Consider the following 20,948-nt stretch of genomic DNA (forward strand, 5'->3'; position numbering starts at 1 on the left):
ACGCTGATCCATTGCGGAAATCCCCCCCCCCCAACGCCCGCCCTCAATTAGCGTTAGTTTTCAGTTCAGAGGCTGATTGGATCCTCAAATAGCGCCACGTAATGTTAGTTGCGGGCCAATTGACCGTGTTTGGAACTGTACCTCCTTAAAAGGACTATTGGGTTTTTTCGACTTCTTGTTGCCGTGAGGCTCCTTGTTATTTTCGAAAAATTCAATAATTCGAGGAGGATAAGTAAACAGATTTACAAAGTCACAAAAATGGTGGTGTTGGCGGTAATAAAGAGACTCTTTATAATAAGCACGCACGCGTTTATTTCAGGTAAAGGAGAGAGTATATGGGACGATATGCTCCACATTCATCCAGATTTTGTTGTAGACGGGCAAAATGGAGACGTGGCCGATGACTCGTACCACCGTTACAAAGAAGATATCGCTATACTCAAGGAGTTAGGGGTACGTAACATATTGATCGGCCTCCAGAAATGCTCACCATACTCTCTCAGAATATCATCTGATGTATACCTTTGTTACAGGCGAACTTCTACAGGTTCTCCATCTCGTGGCCACGTATTATGCCAACAGGAGAGGCGAACAACATCAACCAAGCAGGAATAGATTACTACAACAAACTGATTAACGAGCTGGTGGATAACGGGATACAGCCGATGGTGAGTAGATTGTCTAGAACTACCAGTGCTGCTGAATACCGTACAATGGGGTGAAGTCGATCGAAATAAATAGTTTTTGGCATATTACGGGATGAAAATAGACGAAAGCAATTCTCAAAAAAACTTACATATATGTAACGAATCTTTATCTTTCTAAAGGTTGCGTAACAACATGACAATCTCAATAAATTACAAAGTTATTACTGTCTATTTATACTGTCTATTTATATTTATTTCAGCCTAAAAACGACTTTATAAATTATGTGAGGTGACATCGATCATCAGTTTAGTTTTAAAAATGTTTCATTAAAGATTTAACATTTTTTAAATGACAAAATGACTACATTTAACTAATATTTGACACCTGGAGGCCTAGTCTCCAAGTATGGAATATAAATCACAAAATAAAATCCCTATTTAATTTAAATTAATGTTCTGTACATTTCTGCGATATCATTCAATACTGGAGACATCTATGTTTGGAAAGATATGTTTGGAAAGATATAGCGTCCCCTTTGCAGACATTTTGAGGACAATTTCATTATTATTTGTCAACCAGATGTTTCTTGAATATCGGGCACATCTGGAAATGAGAAATATATTTGCTTGACACCTATTTTTTCAGATATGATATCTCGTGGCCATTATCAACTTCTTTTACAATTTGTCCTACGAAGTTTCTGTCTCTTTTCAGTGGGAAATGAAACCACAACAAAATCAACACAAAGAATGTCTAGTTCACCTTTGACATCACTTTGATTGTTTAAACTGCAATTGTATTTTCATTCACATCAGAGTGACTTTCATTATCTTCGGCATTATGAAGATCATCATCATAGTATTCCTCCAATGCTGCTGTCTCAACTAGTTCTTCTTAATCAGAATCAAGGAGGTCATTTACCACTATCCCCTTACCAGCAGCAATATTCATTCTTTTTTCTCTTGCTGGACGTCTTTCACTAGGTCTTGTTCCTCCATTTCGTGCCTGGTGCAGATGTTCCACAAGTGTCCATCTCTTTTCTGCTCCTATTAGCGAATCTCCGGAATCCTGGTTAAGGCTTGGCAATTTCTTCAAGACCATTTCTTAAATTTATTGGAACAATCCCACAAGCCTTGAAACCAGAAAGAATGGTTGAGCTGTCATGGGCTCCCACAACACTTATTGCCTTCTTGAGCATGGAAGGAAACTCACACTTGGGTAACACACCTATTTTCTTCATCTTCCATATTATAATTTTGTTTACCGACAGGACCTGGCTTTTTGTGGTATATTCGTCCCATGATCGACTTCACCCTATAAAATGTAAACATTAGGCATATTGCATCATTGTCCGAATGCGGAGAAAATTGGATGTAATCCAAAGTGCAGGAAAAGAGAACAACACATTAAGTTACCAAATGAAGTCAGTGATGAGGTCAGGTTATTAATTGTACCGGTGGATGACAGATTTTTTACGACCTTTTTCAAACTATGCTAAACACGGACACTTATTGAATACATAACCACACTTTACTTGTTATCATTATAATATCTAAAGAATATGGCATAAATAGTATGGAGCTTCCACATTCCAAAGACGCTCAACTTGTTACTTCTCCATCTACCTACAAGATGCCATCAATTAAAAAACATCGAGATGTCACAATGATCGACTTCACCCCACCTGATCGACTTCACCCCGGTGCTCTAGTAGATTTATTATTGGGATGCACCCAATGAGAACAGTACTGCAGGAGATTTATTGACAGAAAACAGCATTCAGGGAGGTGTTTCGTTGGACTACGGTCAATTGTGAGTGAGTTATCTTGAGCTATCAGTGTTGCTGAATACCTTATTCTGTCAGATTTATTGTAAGGATATATACAATGGTGATCGAGTTATCTCGAACTACTAATATTGTTAAAAGAGTATTCTAGGAGAACTATTTTTGGAATACAACCAATGGTAAGTGATTTACTTTCAGCTACCATCGATATTTTCCGATATTATGAGCTCTACTATCGATAGTAATCGATAGTTTTCAAAAAGTGGAACGAATCATGAAAATAGGACCTTCACTGAACACAATCCACACAAACAATTCAGTAGTAATTACAACTATTTCGAGCTATGTAATTTCTCAAATTCAAATCGGAATCACTCATAAATCTATTTAGTGGCACGTCCGAGACATTCTCGAGCTGCACGCGCTTGCCCATAACTTGACCGCCCGAGAATTTTTTTTTTTTTTTTTTTTCAGCTGCAGTGTTCATTTGCGATCGCCCGACATTTTCTTGGGTATAGTAATGTCTTTGGAAAAATGTTTTACAGCCTTCTGAACGGATGGCAAGAGAGTTTTCAGTTGCTTTGTTGAAGCCTTTGGCCTAAAATTTGCCTTATCTTCTCTCGCCTATAAGTTTTACATTCTCTGACTCACCAGCTGACAAGGTAAGCAGAAATGGCGAGGGCGAAAAGGAAGAAATGTTTGTCTGATGACAAACTAAGGGACTCGCCTACATCAAAGATGAATCTCTAAATGATACTGGTAATTCTGATAGTAGTAATAATGATTTTTCGCATGATGACCTGGTATTTCTAATGAATGTGAGGAAGATATTTTGTCGGAAACAATGCTGATGGTATATGTAGCACATACATTCGTGTGGAAAAAATGTAATCCTGTAAATACTGAACGATCTAATATAATTCCATTTGCGCATATTCTCGTGTAGGGGTTCTATTACAGTATTCCACACTCATTGCACTTAGCTAACTTTTCATCCTCATTACGCCTAAACCACTTCCAAACGTCAGGTATCTTCCTTCTGGGCATCTATATATGAAGTTCAAAATTTTAAACCGGGATATTAAAGTTACTACCAAACAGTGAAACATCTGTACAATTTCTGTTAGTGCGAAAAATAAGTCAATAACGAAAAAACGAAAACTATCGTTGACTATCGATAGTAGGCAACTGACTATCGATGTCAGACGATAATGGTCGCTATCGATAACTATCGTTAGCACTATCGATAGTTTTCCGTCTCTAGCTACCAGTACTGTTGAAAACATCATTCTAGGAGAATTGTTGTTAAGATAGAACCAGTGGTGAGTTATCTTCAGCTACCAGTACTTCTGAATACAGTACACTGTGAGATTTATTGTTAGGATGCAGTCAGTGGTTATTGGGTTATCTTGGACTCTTAGTAATGAATGAAGTGAAGGTACCTTGCGTTAAAGGATACAATTGTATATCTAACATATAAATTTATTTTTCCTTGTGCTTATAATATTTGGCCAGTGTTAACACATAACTAAAAAAATGTTGAAATGTATCCTTGAATATTTTCTAGAGGAAATATTGTTTCATAACAATGTTTTCCCAGTATAAACTCACGTGTGCAGGTACTGGAAATGGCTCTAATGTAAAAAGTAATAAATAAATGAGGATGGTGATCGTATCCAAGTATCCTCAAATAATTTAAGCGCTCCAGTATGAAGCAGCCACAATAGCTGTATCACTGACTGTGATGGAATTTTCAAGTGGAGTTTCCAAAGGACAGCTTGGAGAGATGATCAAATCGTGAATTGCACAGCAGTCTCAATCAGCATTCTGTGTATAACCCCATCTTTTGAGGGAAGCCTAGGTTCTCGTCACTCCAGTCCTTATCCTGTTAAGGGCCTTCCAGACAGTTCAAGATTGTGAAGTATGTGCTGGAGCTCCTTCTTTTTGCCGATTCCAGTCCGATAGTGTGGACTGTTGCTGCCAGTGTTGGTGTGGCTGGTGCTGCCGTGCTGATATTAATGAAACTTCTCCGTGACCTTAGAAAATGTGCTATGCCAAGCCTGTGGAAAAAAATGACGGTTTTCCACCTCTTGTCTCAGTTATATTCAGCTCTAGACACAGAGAAAATAAAAATCTGCGTACATACAATTATCTCCGCAACGAGTAGGGATAGGCGGACAAGTGCAAGGAGTTCTTATGAAAAATACTTTTTCGAAAAGCAATGTCCTAGAGTTTTAATGGGCTTAACAGGTCGCTTTAAGTATAAATTACCTTTTAAAATCAAACCCAGCGAAGGTGTTGATGAGAATTTCTGATATATTACACACTGCACGAACTTCTGCTCCAGCACTACTTACTTGATATAACCCAGTCCGTAATTGTAACGGAAGCACTCTTGACCTAATGTTAAGTGATCAATGTAACAAGGAATATGGATACGCTACTGCAACAAGATCCTAACCAGCCCGCCCTGAAAGTACAAGCACTACTGTCATCGTGCAAATACATTTTACTATCAAGTACAATATACCATATAATTTTAGGAGGGCAGAGTTTGGACTGATATACTATAACTGTGAGTCGGTCTATAAATAACAGTAGACAGATTTTATAATAATATTGTACTTATTCAGTTATATAAGACGCAGCACCTAAAACAAAACCATCTTCTAGCAGCAAATACCCCCTTGCTTCTCTCCTGAAATAAGACAAAAAGTAAAATGGAAAGAGTATCATAGAAAACTGTGTTTTGAGAAAACCGCAATTACAGCTTTCACTAATTGTCTTACCAATTGTACACATTTTTCATGACATCGAGTGACGAAGACTCGAACTGCTGTGTAACTTGAATTATTAAGAAGACTCACAGGTAGTGCAAGAAGTTAAAAGATATAAATGCTAATTTTTACACGTCAGACACGTTTGACCCACGGCTGGAAACTCCACACAAATCATTACAATACCCGCAACCACAACCAAAGAGACTCAAGCCAAACCGATAATGAAGCGCCAAAATTACACCAACACTCCGGAAATCAAACCCACAACTGATTCAGACATGCAAACAAACCCAACTCCAAACATCCCGACTCCCCCACCCCAGCCATACTCACACAACACAAACCGTTCTCTGGACAGAGGCCGAGCAGGTTCCGAACCCAGCCCCAAGCTCAAATACACAAGATACAGCTACACAGACTAGGAGCAGGCGCTCTGCCCCTAAGTCCGAGATACACCCACCACGTAAAATCAACACGGAGACTCGAACCCATACTCGCCCACGTTCATAGCTAGTTACACAGTGCTTCAATTGCCTGAAACTCTATCACTCCGCAGCATCCTGCTCAGAACGCACCCGCTACAACAGATGTGGTGATTCGAACCACCACGCAGATTGTAAGGTGCCTCGGGACCAGGTGAAGTGTGCGAACTGCCAACGCAGCCACGCCGCTTCGTTCCCTGGCTACCCACATTTTAAACAGGAAATATGAGCACGCTACAGACACTAACTATACCTCACCTATGCGAACACACATCCCCCTCCTCTGCTAGGTCTCCAAACCTCTCCCCTATCGAGTACAGGTACCCCAATCACCCCACCCCCACCCCCACTTCTGCTTCAAATTTAACCATGTTTAAATTAGCGCAAAATATACGGCATGCGCCGTTGCAGTACCAAAAGCAACATCCGGCATGGTTGGTCCCTGGATGGGTTATCATTTAAGTCCAACCACACAGAACATCTGCGTCAGCCTTGTCACGAATAGAAACAGGCCGCATCACCTGTTAATAGTTCATTTACTTAACTTATCATTATTAACACCAAATACCCTCCCCACAAGCAAAATTTATTAAGTTTTTAACAAATTCATAAAAGAATATCCCCTAATTAATGACCGAAATATGAATGGCGGAGGTGCACCGGTATTGGTACCTCTCAAACCAGGCTCATAAGAATGACCAGGTTTGCTCTGCTGTAAAACTTCCATTGCCTACTTCGGGTCCCTTTCCGATCAACGGGTCACGTATGTCATACCTTTGTTTCCAGTTGGTCTATGGAGCCATCTGTGTTACTTTCTCTTGGACTGCCGAAAGTAGTCTCAGAATATAAATGCGATCCTTTCAATATTACCAAATATAGACCGAATATACATCGAGTGGAGTTTCCAGTGGGATACACGTTTGCTTCTCAATAAACCCTGTTCAGTTTATCAGTCACCTCGATGAAGCCTTTACGGTGAACTCTGGACCCCAAGAATAATTATTGGTAAATCATGATCTCTTCTAGGAAGGTAGCATTATATACAGCAGGACTAATGACAATAATTAATTTCTCCACAGGTCTCCATGTATCACTGGGATCTCCCTCAGTGGCTCCAGGATCTTGGAGGATGGACCAACCCAATCATTACCGACTACTTCGAGGACTACGCTAGGGTCCTGTACGAGAACTTCGGTGATCGAGTGAGTGCTCTTTGGTTCTTGTATTTACTATACAGGTATATCCTTGTTATTCAGATAGCAGTAAGGAGGGTAGCCTTATAAGCACAGGAGGTCCAGTGGTAGCCGGTTATGTTCCCTTTAAGGGAATTAAAATATTCGATTCGAAATCTTCGGATTAGGATCACTTAAACGATGTCTGCATGGGTTACGTATTTTCACAATTAACAATAAAATAATTTCAAGTAAAGGAAGAAATCAAAAAAGAAATTAAGGTATTTGCTTCACGTCGCACCGACACAAATAAGTCTTATGGTGACGATGGGATAGGAATGTCCTATGAATGGGAAGGAAGCGGCCGTGGCCCTAATTAAAGTACAGCCGCAGCATTTGCCCGGTGTGAAAATGGGAAACCACGAAAAAGCACCTTCAGGGCTGCCGACAGTAGTATTCGAACCCACTATCTCCCGGATGCAAGCTCACAGCTGCGCGCCCCTAACCGCACGGTCAACTCGCCCGGTAAAAAGAAATTAAGAAAATAAGAGATTGGACGCAGGGTGCTACGTTACAAGGAGATGATTATACCCGAGTTTCGAAACGAATAACGTAAACTTATCACTTTAGTGGCTTTTGAATACAATATTTTATTTCATTCTTTCTTAATCCATTTACCCTCCAGGGTTGTTTTTTTCCGTCGGACTCAGCGAGCGATCCCACCTCTACCGCCTTAAGGGCAGTGTCCTGGAGATGAGACTTCGGGTCAATTGCATACAACTGGGGAGGAGGAACAATACCTGCTATGCTGAACAGGGGCCTTGTTGGGGGACGGGAAGATCGGAAGGGATAGACAGGGAAGAGGGAAGGAAGCGGCCGTGGCCTTAAGTTAAGCACCGTCCCGGCATTTGCCTGGAGGATAAGTGGTAAACCACGGAAAAACACTTCGAGGATGGGTGAGCTGGGAATCGAATCCCACTACTCAGCTGACCCCCCGAGGCTTAGTGGACCCCGTTCCAGTCCTCGTACCATGTTTCACATTTCGTGGCACAGTCGGGAATGAAACCCAGGCGTCTGAGGGTGGTAGCTAATCACATTAACCACTACACCACAGAGGCGGAATACTTTACTTCATACTGTGTTAAATTTACTTTTTAATTTCATTTCATTACAAATAATTTTCATTTATAGCGACGCAAATTGACGATGTTTGATCACTGCATTGGCGTTTTCTTGTTCTGTTGCCCCTGTCTCCCTGTGAAAGATATTAGAGGTGTGTACATGGAGTTACGTTGTAATAAAGCATAACAAGCCGCGAAACTGTCCACTAAGCTACCAGAGTCCTAAACAAGGTCTTAGATTAACGAAGGCAATACAACTGTGATATGTGCGGTATTTATCTGTTGGAAATGGATTAACCGATACATTAGCCAGTATTGTACCGAGCGAGTTGGCCGTGCGGTTAGGCGCGCGCAGCTCTGTGCTTGCATTCGGGAGATGGTGGGTTCGAACCCAATTGTCGACAGCCCTTAAGATAGTTTTCCGTGGTTTACCATGTTCACACCAGGCAAATGCTGGGGCTGTACCTCGATTAAAACCACGGTCGCGTCCTCCCCACTCACCTTTCCTATCCATTCGTCGCCGTAAGACCTATCTGTGTCGGTGCGATGTAAAGCAAATTGCAGCCAGTATTGTATTGGCTACAGATTACTGCGAATATTACGAATGCAGAGACCCGATTGCTTGTGTAGATGGATATGGATCTACAGTGCTGCAGTCAGGCGAAGAAACACTACAACAAGGTTAAGTTTTGTGTTCCTTGTTTTATGATCTCTCTGACTATCCGTGCTTGCATTACTGCGAAGCTGTTATCAGACGTGAAATGGCAGTTAGAATTGAAAGATCAAAGGCAGATAACTCAGAAAATCATCCTGCATACGGACAAAATCCATCAAAATCGAAGGCTTAAGTCAGGGAAAAATTTCCTTCATTCTACAAAAAGCCTTACGGTACTGCCCAGAAATATCAAAGTAGCATCACGGAAAAGAAAAAGTTAAAGATATTGAAGACTGAATTCCCTGAAAACATACGTACATATTCACTATAGACTGTTATGCCTTTAAGAGTTCAGTCTGCAAGACTCTGTGAGTTCACTAAACCCCTCCACAATCCTCTAGTTGTGACCAGCTCTGTGGCCTCATTTACTTCCATACGTCTTATCTTTAAACTAGCAAATGTACCCGTGCTTCGCTACGGTTTTTTACTCCGTACACGGATTTGTAAATAAAATATTTTACACGCCGTAATTGAGATTTCATTAAATGTATTAAAGTGCAGACCTCCACTTCGATATTCACTCCTTCTAAATGGTACATCATATTAACAAACGGTTTACGTTATTAGACGCGCCTTTTAACCTTCTACGTGTTTGGTTCTGAAAACGTTTCTCATTTCTCCCATATTTATGGATTACATTGAGTTCGAAACTTCGGATAGGGTGAAAATTGAGTACATTTTTAACACTTTACATTACTTTTTGCACACTTATGTATAAGCTGGAATCATGAATTTGGTCCACATATGGCCCCCAATCGTGCCAATATGCGCACGAAACTCAATGACTCTATCTTTCGTATAAATGTATCAAACAATGAAATATTCGTGTAAAAATCACCAAATTTACGAACAATCCAGAAATACAGCCAAATATAACTTATAAGGGAGAGAGATACGACTGAAAGTCGTAGTACCAAAGTTGTAGATTACTCCAAGTTGAACGGAGATTGTGCCATCCGTTTATGTATACGACTTACCGTTTAGCCAACATATAGCTAAAAAAGAATATCTGCACAGTCATTAAAACTGCCTCACCATTTCGATATTTTGAGGGGTAAAATGTGAGAAATGTGACATTTTCCAATGTTTCCTTCGGTTAAGGCTAAAAGCTATAATTTCGCCAAATTTCAATTTTCTAGCTCGCCTGGCAGATAGTGCCGCCATCTTTATTTGGGGGGAAGGGGGATAAAAATTAGGAAATTCACGATTATTTTAAGCCCACGAAACATATAGGTTGTCGCTATGGATAACTTATGTGACTGCGTTGTTATGCTGAGCCCAAACTTTGAAGCCCCCTAGCGTGCCCACTTCGGGGAATTTTGATAATTTTCTATTTTTCTAGGGATGCTGGAGTCATTAGCTTTTCCGGTACCAAATTTGAAATTTCTGAGGTTTCTGGAAGTGCCTCATTAATTCACGTCTATTTTCTTTTTTTATACGTTTATACAGGGTGTTAGGTGTATACGTGCAGGTATTTTGCTAGTCGGTAAAGAAAAGTACATCTCACAACACATACTATGTACGTTTTACCTTGTCTTATTAGTTTCCCTATAAATGAGCCAAATATTTCAGGGGCTAATGTGTTTTCAATTGCCGTAGTAGGAAACGCTGGTTATGTCATACTGTCCTCGTGTCCTTGAGTCACGTGTTCAACTACACTAGCAGAGTATAGAAGTTGTTGAACCTGTTTGCTATCGCAGGCAAACGCATGTTGTTGTACTCCTCCCATTGTCGCTGGGGAAGAGAGGTGACAGCCCACGTGCGAGACGAGGTCATGCTGTACTCGTAAACCGGTCTAGTGTTCGTAACAATAATAATAATAATAATAATAATAATAGGTTTTACGTCCCATTAACTACTTTTCGATTTTCGGGGACACCGAGGCGCCAGGATGTTGTCTCACATGACGTCTTTTACATGCTACTAAATCTACTGAGCGAGGCTGACGTATTTGAGCACCTTCAAATATCACCGGGCCGAGCCGGATCGAACCTGCCAAGTTGCGATCAGAAGACCAGCGCTCTACCGTCCAGCTAATCAACGTGGCATTAGAGCATCCGTTTCACCATATTTAAGGCATTATATACACGTTGAGACCCATAGTTATAAACGTTGATGAGTGTTCTCTAGGCAGAGCATTAATTACGAGTTGTCAATTATTATTCTTCCTATTATTATTATTATTATTATTATTATTATTATTATTATTATTATTATTATTATTATTATTATTATTATTATTACACATGCCTTCGCTCCATTGATTTATTCCAAAAAGCATTCTTGTTTTTATTTTAAATGTAATATGTTTGAAGCTCAAGACACTTTTAAATCTACGTATACCAATCAGATGAAGAAATGATTTTGTGCAGCTTTTATGTAAGCAATCCGAGTGACGTTATACTCAGCAGTACTTAGCAGTAGTGCGTGAACAAGTGAATGCGACATTGGATGTGGGCTCCACGCTACCTACCCCACTGTCACTGTTGGCTGCCTGTCCCGCAGTCGTGGGTTAACATCACTGTAGCCAATTGATTACATAACGGAAACGTTTACATGTGCCGAACTAGCCGATATTCACCTCGTTTACGGATAGCTGGAGAAACTGCACATTCGGCGAGGAAGCTGTACAGAAGAAGATTTCCTAACTGCTGTATTTCCAATAGCCGAACGTTCGCCGCTGTGTACCCAAGGCTCCGGGCTTCATTCTCGGATTGAGTGCCGTGGATCGCAACGCGATCCCTTGGATCTTCGGCGGGAAGAAGGATTTAAAAGAAAACTTGGCCAAAGGAGCTTGGCAAGACAAGTAGGTACATCTAACCAGACTGCTCATCGTACATTTCGTGAACAGCTGTTGTACTGTACCCACAGCACTACCACAACAAAGTTCAGCATCTCACTGAGCAAGTAGTCGCATGGTGTGCGTCACGTAGTTATTAGCCTGCATTCGGGAGACAGTGGATTCGAACCCCACTGTCAGCATCCCTGAACATGGTTTTCCGTGGTTTACCATTTTCACACCAGGCAAATGGTGGGGCTCTAACTTAATTAAGGCCACGGTTGTTTTGTCACATTCCTTTCCTATCCCATCGTCGCAGTAAGACGATGGTATAGGCAATTGTAAAAAAATTGAGCATCTCCAAGAAGCTGATTACCTACCAAGAGCTGAATCCTGTACCTGGTTCTTGTAACAATGTGAACGTAATGCAGACGTTCCGCACAGTGAGTTGGTTACAGTTGAGGCATCCTTTACCAGGGAGTGGGATGTAATTATTTTTCACAATGCCCTTACGTGAGCAGAAGAAGACCCTCAATGCCATTCACCAAGGTCATTTCCAGCACAGGTTTTCTAAAAATATTAAGGCTGTAAATTCGGGAGATGTGCTTCTTGGGCCATTAGAGCCGCCTGCACCACTGACTGACTCTAGTTATCTCCATTTTATGCAGTTTTCTCTGCCAGAGCCTCTGGATGACGTGCCACTACAGATACGTAAGCGGCTGTGGCTCATGCACCTCAGTATGTATGCTTGTCGATCACTAGAACGCCGTTTCCCCAATCGGTGGGTTTGTCGGTATAGTCCCGTCAGCTGCCATCCGAGTTCAGTCCACTAGATTTTTATTTCTGGACGCACCTCAAAGACTTGGTGTACCAAGTGGAAATGCCGATGAATTTACTACAAGACGACGTATTGGGGATGCCATCATAACTGTGAGAGCTGACATGGAGGTGGGTGAGGGATTTATGCTGTCACCACATGGAAGTCGGTCGTCGAGTTAACGGACGACATTTCCAGCACCTTCTATGAAAGAACAGAACGGTGATTTTGAAGTACATGTTCCAGTAATTTCGGAGTCGTGTTCAGTGTTATGATATTTTTTGCTATTTATTTTACGTTGCACCGAGACAAATAGGTCTGATGGCGACGATGGGACAGGAAAGGCCTAGGAATTGAAAGGAAGCAGCCGTGGCCTTAATTAACGTACAGCCCCAGCATTTGCCTGCTGCGAAAATGGGAAACCACGGAAAACCACCTTCAGGGCTGCCGACAGTGGGGTTCGAACCCACTATCTCCCGGATGCGAGCTCAGAGCTGCGCGCTTCTAACCGCACGGCCAACTCGCCCGGTAGAGTTATGATTAACAATTCGGATAATAATTCGGAGTTTTTGACAGTTCACTATTTTCTTTTTCGTGTATTGTGACAAATTAAAAGCTACAAAGTTTGAGTGTGATGGATAGCTTTTATTTTAATAATAATAATAATAATAATAATAACGTTATTTGCTTACGTCCCACTACTTGTTACGGTTCTCGGAGACTCCGAGGTGCCGGAATCTTTCCCACATATATTCTTTAAGTCTACTGATAGGAATCTGACGTATTTGAGAAGGTTATGATGCCACCAGACTGAGCTAGGATTAAGCCTGCCAAGTAAGGGCCAGGATGCCAATGCTTTGACAGTCTGAGCCACTCAGCCCGTAAACTTGAATTTTGATGCGGTTAATAAGAACTGCAAACGCAGCAATAAGTTAATGATTTTTATTCTACCATTAATCATGGGGATATACTAAAGACAATGGGTTGGAATGTAGTACCATATCTGAAGTACTTATTTGATTATTGTTTGGTCGAAGGAGCTATACCAGATGAATGGAGAGTTGCTATAGTAGCCCCTGTGTATAAAGGAAAGGGTGATAGACATAAAGCTGAAAATTACAGGCCAGTAAGTTTGACATGCATTGTATGTAAGCTTTGGGAAGGCATTCTTTCTGATTATATTAGACATGTTTGTGAAATTAATAACTGGTTCGATAGAAGGCAATTCGGTTTTAGGAAAGGTTATTCCACTGAAGCTCAACTTGTAGGATTCCAGCAAGATATATCAGATATCTTGGATTCTGGAGGTCAAATGGACTGTATCGCGATTGACATGTCTAAAGCATTTGATAGGGTGGATCATGGGAGACTACTGGCAAAAATGAGTGCAATTGGACTAGACAAAAGAGTGACTGAATGGGTTGCTAAATTTCTAGAAAATAGATCTCAGAGAGTTAGAGTAGGTGAAGCTTTGTCTGACCCTGTAATAGTTGAGAGGGGAGTTCCTCAGGGCAGTGTTATCGGACCTTTATGTTTTCTTATATATATAAATGATATGAGTAAAGGAGTGGAATTGGAGGTAAGGCTTTTTGCGGATGATGTTATTCTCTATAGAGTGATAAATAAGTTACAAGATTGTGAGCAACTGCAACGTGACCTCGAAAATGTTGTGAGATGGACAGCAGGCAATGGTATGTTGATAAACGGGGCTAAAAGTCAGGTTGTGAGTTTCACAAATAGGAAAAGTCCTCTCAGTTTTAATTACTGCGTTGATGGGGTGAAAGTTCCTTTTGGGGATCATTGTAAGTATCTAGGTGTTAATATAAGGAAAGATCTTCACTGGGGTAATCACATAAATGGGATTGTAAATAAAGGGTACCGATCTCTGCACATGGTTATGAGGGTGTTTAGGGGTTGTAGTAAGGATGTAAAGGAGAGTGCATATAAGTCTCTGGTAAGACCCCAACTAGAGTATGGTTCCAGTGTATGGGACCCTCACCAGGATTACCTGATTCAAGAACTGAAAAAAATCCAAAGAAAAGCAGCTCGATTTGTTCTGGGTGATTTCCGACAAAAGAGTAGCGTTACAAAAATGTTGCAATGTTTGGGTTGGGAAGAATTGAAAGAAGAAGAGCTGCTCGACTAAGTGGTATGTTCCGAGCTGTCAGCGGAGAGATGGCGTGGAATGACATTAGTAGACGAATAGGTTTGAATGGCGTTTATAAAAGTAGGAAAGATCACAATATGAAGATAAAGTTGGAATTCAAGAGGACGAACTGGGGCAAATATTCATTTATAGGAAAGGGAGTTAGGGATTGGAATAACTCACCAAGGGAGATGTTCAATAAATTTCCAATTTCTTTGAAATCATTTCGGAAAAGGCTAGGAAAGCAACAGATGGGGAATCTGCCACCTGGGCGACTGCCCTAAATGCAGATCAGTATTGATTGAACATGTTATTTTCGTTAAGAAGGATGAACTGTAGGTACGTTAATTTATGTAGTTTAATAACATGTACATTATCCGTTTGAAACAAAACGTTCAATGTGCTTTAATAATTCACTTTCAATACTACCTATTTGGATATCTTATCCCATGTATTATTTCCTTCACGCAACGAACGTTGTTTACGTATACGATAGCATGATTTTGCCTTGTTTATTCTCCATTTATGCAATACAAAACGGGATAGTAGCATACTTCGTGTCCTGGAGTACCTATCCTAACTCTACTCTCGAATAATTATAATACCACATAATCTTACAAACCCCGTATCGACACAGATGATCAGGCCATTTCCACACTCTCTATAGCATGGGACTGATAACCACAAATATCCCAATCCCCTAAAGGACCTAACAGCAACAGAACCCACATTAACACCGGCTATTCGATACATCTCTATTAACTGAGATAGATGACTAAGGGCGTCTGAAGGTCTTGAACATGGAAATCCACAGCCTGTTTCCATTCATTCGACCGGGCCAGAAATGGAATGATTGAAGCCCCTTGTAGCTGCGAGGATAGAAAATGTGCCGACTGCCGAAGCCTGTCGCACTCCTCTGGGGCAATGACCTGCACCTGGCGATCCGAAATTGTCCTTGGGCATTCCCAGCACTAGACTGACAGATGAAATAAAATGTTAATGAAGAGTGTTGCTGGAATGAAAGATGACAGGGAAAACCGGAGTACCCGGAGGAAGCTGTACCGCCTCCGCTTTGTCCAGCACAAATCTCACATGGAGTGACCGAAATTTGAACCGCGGTATCCAGCGGAGAGAGGCCGACGCGTTGCCGCCTGAGCCACGGAGGGTTCGTGAAGATATTGAAACGGAAACAAAATGCTAACAATTTATCGTGGACAGGCTGCTCGTAAATAAACCAAACTGGTTTGGGAAGAATGTTAGGTAACATATCATGAACCAGTAGTACCAGCCTTCAGCTGTTATCTTGGACAGGCTGCCTGTATACATAAACAGAGCAAAACTATATTTTCACATCAAAGAGGCGTATTAACTACTCTAAAAAACATTATATCCCTCTGCTCATGAAAATAACTTCCGACGATTATTAAAAAGTTGATATATATATATTGGTTCTGCACATCATTCTCGATTGCTACAAGAAATATCTGCACCTATACACCTAACAGTCTGTATATATAAATCACTCCAGACCGACTTGCTTTTATATATATATAGATAATTACAAACTGAGTCTAAACATCGTCGTGTTGGTCTCCCTCTACCTGTCTTACCCTCCATGACTGAGTCCATTATTCTCTTAGGTAACATATTTTTCTCCATTTTCCTCACGTGACCCCCATAACCGAAGTCGGTTCTGAATACCCTCCTGTCATTGTTCCCACCTGGTTGTATCAGCGATCATTCTCGCTCTTTAATTTGTGTTACTTCTAACGTATGTATAAGATATCGTGAGTCCACCCAACTGTCACTCCCGTAGAGCAAAGTTGGTCTGAAAACAGACCGAGGTAAAGATAGTTTGGTCCGAGAGCTGACTTCTTTCACAGAATATATTTAATCGTTCTCAAGAAATCGAATAATGTAAGAAACGGCATTTCCACTTCTGAAGTAACAAGTTAATTCTTGAGAGCAAAGGCGGCCGGGCGTATGGCTAACTACTCTATCACACTTAGGGCCAAGTGTTAGAAAAGTGACAGCCTTTGCCTTTCACTCCTCCAAGGGCCTTTATGGCCTGTACGGAGAGGGCTGTGTTCAATTTTTTTTAGGGTAACAGAAACATACGCCTCGAAACTCTCGAACGATTATTCTCAGAGAGAGCGGTAACCTTTACGGTAAACCCTCCAAATAGTCCTCCAGATCAGGCTGTTCCAGCCGACCTGCTCGCCAGTGAGTAGCGCCATACTCGCCGCCTTTCGTAACTCTGCAACATGCAATACAGCTCGGCTCTGAGGTAAACTGTCGTCACGGCGCGGTGGATACCTGTTGCGGAGAATATTGTTGAATGAGGATGCGTCATCGTGAAGGTGGGAATGTAGGAAATATTCATAAGATGAATTGAAGATACAGAATACAATATGTTTATTGAATATCAGAAGGAACACGGTTCACTGCGGACACAAGTGCTGATATATCGGGAGTCGATGCATTTGCTGACAATATGCGCAGAGCATTCTTCAATGTTGGTTCTCCGAGCATTGATTTGTCTTTGCATTGTATTCGGTTCATGTCCGAGAAATGATGCTCGCAACAGTATGTGGACCCAAACATACACATGAGCTGTGGTGCGTTCTTGTGCAGCCTGGGAAAGGTTTCTTGATGCAGTGAACGATACCATCGTGATAGATCCAGTGTGTTGTAATATCTGTCTTCTGGCAGGGTAACATTCTGTAAGTCTATTATTTCCACCCGGTCTAGAAAGCCCAGAATAACGGCGGATAGGATTCGTCGTCCTTACCACACGACACTTCATAATCTGCAGGCATTCGGGCTGAACAGCGGTCAATTGGTAGCCCAGTTTCCTCCGGGGCTGTTGTGCCGTGGGGTTTAGTTTTTTAATTATTTCTGACTGTGTTCACGGCGGATAGTCATGAGGGGTATCTGAGAAAGGAGTGTTGAATAATCACACTTCTTTTTCAAAAACATCGAGCTCTTGGAACCTCATTTCAAATGGACTGGAGAAGTGCCATGATCTTCTTTATATAATTGTCCAAAGAGGTCTCAGGAGGGATTTTTAAAGAGGAAAGACGAGTGAAAAATATTAAATCTCTATTTCGAATCTGCTTCTCAAGTCAACGGAGCTTTTCTGTGAACCCTCTCAGTTTATCGTACATATCTACGATTAATAGATCTTTTTCTTGCAATGACGTATTCAGGTGGTTTAGGTGCAAGAAACGCCAAGTCTGCTACCCATGTTTGATGACCCATTGTTCTGCCTGTCCTTTTATTTCTACGAAAAGAGCGAATTTCTTAGCGAATTAAAAAAAACACGCCATGAATTTCCCCGACTCAGGGTGCGAACAGTGCTGTGGTAGGATATATCACCGTAAGCCGCTTCGAGATCTTTTGAAAACCCTTTGAACTTACGATGATTAACACCGTGACGCAGACAAAATTTACACACATCACTATATCTTTAATAATAAATTCCAGTTCCACTGCTGCGGTACAAAGTGCCTCTTGATAACTAAAACAGTGAAAAATGCCTCAGTCAATGCAACCATTTCTTTTCGCATGAGTGCGGAATCTTACAGACAAATTTGATTGAAATGTGCAGACGGGAGTGGGGAGCGTAAGGTGCTGTGTAATGTATGATTAATACGGAGTAGGTTTACCAGGTGTAAGCGAGGAAACCTTGTGTTACATAATGTTTATTCTCAGATATTTGGGCTACCGTTACGCTAAAACCTCAAAATAGTCCCCTAGAGTGCCCACAAAACGTAGCCAGCGATTCGAAAGAAGAAGGATACCAGTCGCCTCACCATGCGTAAATTTTGCAACCTTATATTGAACAGCATTGGAAATATTCTCTCGTGTCCCAAACCGTCTCCCAGGCAATAGTTCTTTCATTCTGGGGATAAGGTCAAAATCGCACTAAGATAGGTCCGATGAGTATCATGGGTGTTACAGTACTTTCCACTCGCAACGCTGAAGTTGCCTCTGCTGTTGACAAGATTCGAGCGTTTGTCTCGAACGGCACGACGTAACTGTATCTGCAGGAAGGTTCAGTAGTACGTTGCTGCCATCGTTGTGCCACGTGGAACGAAGTGACGCTCAATCATACCTCACATGTCGTAAGCCAAAATGACCATCAGCTTCACCGAGGAAGGGTTTTGCCAGAACTTCTGTCTTCGTGGTGATCCTGCACGTCGCCATCCTGCAGACTGGAGTTTAAGCTCTGGTTCATGCGCCCTGGCCCAGCATTCATTCGTCACATCCATTCTACACACTACTGCAGTCCAATTGTCCTGCGCGTGGTACCCGTCCAACTAGTGCAATCTTGTACTGTGACAATCAATCAATCAATCAATCAATCAATCAATCAATCAATCAATCAATCAATCAATCAATCAATCAATCAATCAATCAATCAATCAATCAATCAATCAATCAATCAATCAATCAATCAATCAATCAACATTGGTCTGCTTTTATTACCGTCGCCCAGGTGGTAGATTCTTATCTGTTGTTTTCTTAGACTTTTCTTAAGTGACTGAAAAGAATTTGGAAATGTTGTGAACATATCCCTTGGTAACTTATTACAATCCCTAATTTCCCTTCCTATAAACGAAAGTTTGCCCCAACTTGTCCCCTTTAACTCCAACTTTATCTTCATATCGTGATCGTTCCTACATTTCAAAACACCACTCAAACTTATTCGTCTACTAATGTCATTCTGCGCCATCTCTCTACTGACAGCTCAGAAGATACCACTTAGTCGAGCAGCTCGTCTCCTTTCTCCCAAGTCTTCCCAGACCAAACTTTGCAACATTCTCGTAACGCTTCTCTTTCTTCCGAAATCACCCAGAACAAATCGAGCTGCTTTTCTTTCCATATTTCAGGGATCCTATTTACCAGAACCATACTCTATTTGGGGTCTTACCAGCGACTAGCATGCCCTGTCCTTTACATCCTTACTACAACTCTTAAATACCCTCATGACCATTTGTAGAGGTCTGTACCCTTTATTTACAATCCCATTTATGTCGTTATCCCAATGAAGATCTTTTCTTATATTAACACCCAGACAATGATCCCCATAAGGAACTTTCACCCCATCAAAGCAGTAATTAAAACTGAGAGGACTTTTCCCATTTTATGTGTCTATGTGTCCAATGTCCATGTATAGTTTGGACGGGCAACCGATCCTCAAACGGCAGCAAAGAAAACAGCATATATTTGATCTCCTGGCCCCTCGCTTGCGCAACAAGAGTTGATTTACGGAGGTAGTAGGCTTTGAAATGGAAGTGCTCATTCCCCAACAGAAATCCTCACAGCTCTGTTGCCAATGCACCTCTTAAGAATAAATTAAATGCTAGCATGTTTAAATAATCGACGTAAAATATGACAACCATGCTCTTGAAAGCCCTCATTTGCCTTTGCACCCCTTTTTTCCAGAGGTACCAAATCGACTGCCAACACTCTTTATCATAAGTGCGGGCCACATTTTGGGATCAGGAGCTGCCGCCTGGGGTTACGTTCACCGTCCCAACTTTACACTGACAAGGACACATCGGCAATGGGTAAGTCGCCGATCGCGATGAAACTTGGAAAACACATTGAGGTACACGTAAAAATGATGTCGGCATCAATTTTGGGTGCCAACATTCATTAGAGCGTTAACTACGGGGCTTAAAACTTGCGACATTTCAAATTCCGCGCGATCAGCGGTGAATACCTGCTGCCCAATGCTAAGCTGGCACACTGCGTACCTGGAGACACGCCTATGCACCTCCTCCCCTCCACGCTCCAATTGGTTCACCACCGCAGCCGGCAAGCGCGGGGAGAAGGGAAACGTGCGGTGGCAACCAATTGGAGCGTGAAGGTGAGGAGGTGCAGAGGCATGTCTCCAGATACGCAGTGTGCCAGCTTAGCATTGGTCAGCAGGTATTCATCGCTGATCGCGCGGAATTTGAAACGTCACAAATTTTAGGCCCCGTAGTTAACGCCCTAATGAATGTTGGCACCCAAAATTTATGCCGACATCATTTTTACGTGTACCTCCATGTGTTTTCCAAGTTTCATCGCGATCGGCGACTAACCCATTGCCGATGTTCCCTTGTGAGTATCACGCTTTCCAGGACACATCACCGTTGTAAGATAGCACCGTGCAAATATGAGGAGTAATATATTAGCCGCGACTTATTTCCGGACCCTTGTATTTGAAGTTTTGTGATTTTTGACTGAATATTATTTTATACTGTAATGATAACAATTTTGTGCAGGTGAAATTGTGGGTCACGTTCAATGAACCAGCAACCTTCATGACTGGTTATACGTCGGAGAGGGGAATGGCACCTTCAATCTTCAAACCAGGTGTTGGGGATTACCTGACAACTCACCACCTACTGATAGCACATGCTCGGGCCTATCATCTGTACGACGAGCAATACCGTGCTACACAACAAGGTAATATTCATTAGGTCAATATTTTACAGTAATCCAAGTA

The 20,948-nt window shown here is 41.7% G+C and overlaps 1 protein-coding gene across 1 annotated transcript in view; it reads left to right on the forward strand.

The window, feature by feature from the left end:
- Positions 1-324: 324 nt before the first annotated feature.
- Positions 325-20,948, forward strand: part of LOC137497059 (myrosinase 1-like) — a 66,545-nt gene continuing 45,921 nt past the window's right edge. The window contains exons 1-4 of the mRNA XM_068225675.1: positions 325-453; positions 534-668; positions 6,776-6,898; positions 20,725-20,908. Of these exons, the coding sequence (XP_068081776.1) occupies positions 346-453; positions 534-668; positions 6,776-6,898; positions 20,725-20,908 (550 nt within the window). The 5' untranslated portion in view covers positions 325-345. The remainder of the gene's footprint in view (positions 454-533; positions 669-6,775; positions 6,899-20,724; positions 20,909-20,948) is intronic.

This window comes from Anabrus simplex, chromosome 1, assembly GCF_040414725.1.
Source record: "Anabrus simplex isolate iqAnaSimp1 chromosome 1, ASM4041472v1, whole genome shotgun sequence".
NCBI lineage: Eukaryota > Metazoa > Arthropoda > Insecta > Orthoptera > Tettigoniidae > Anabrus > Anabrus simplex.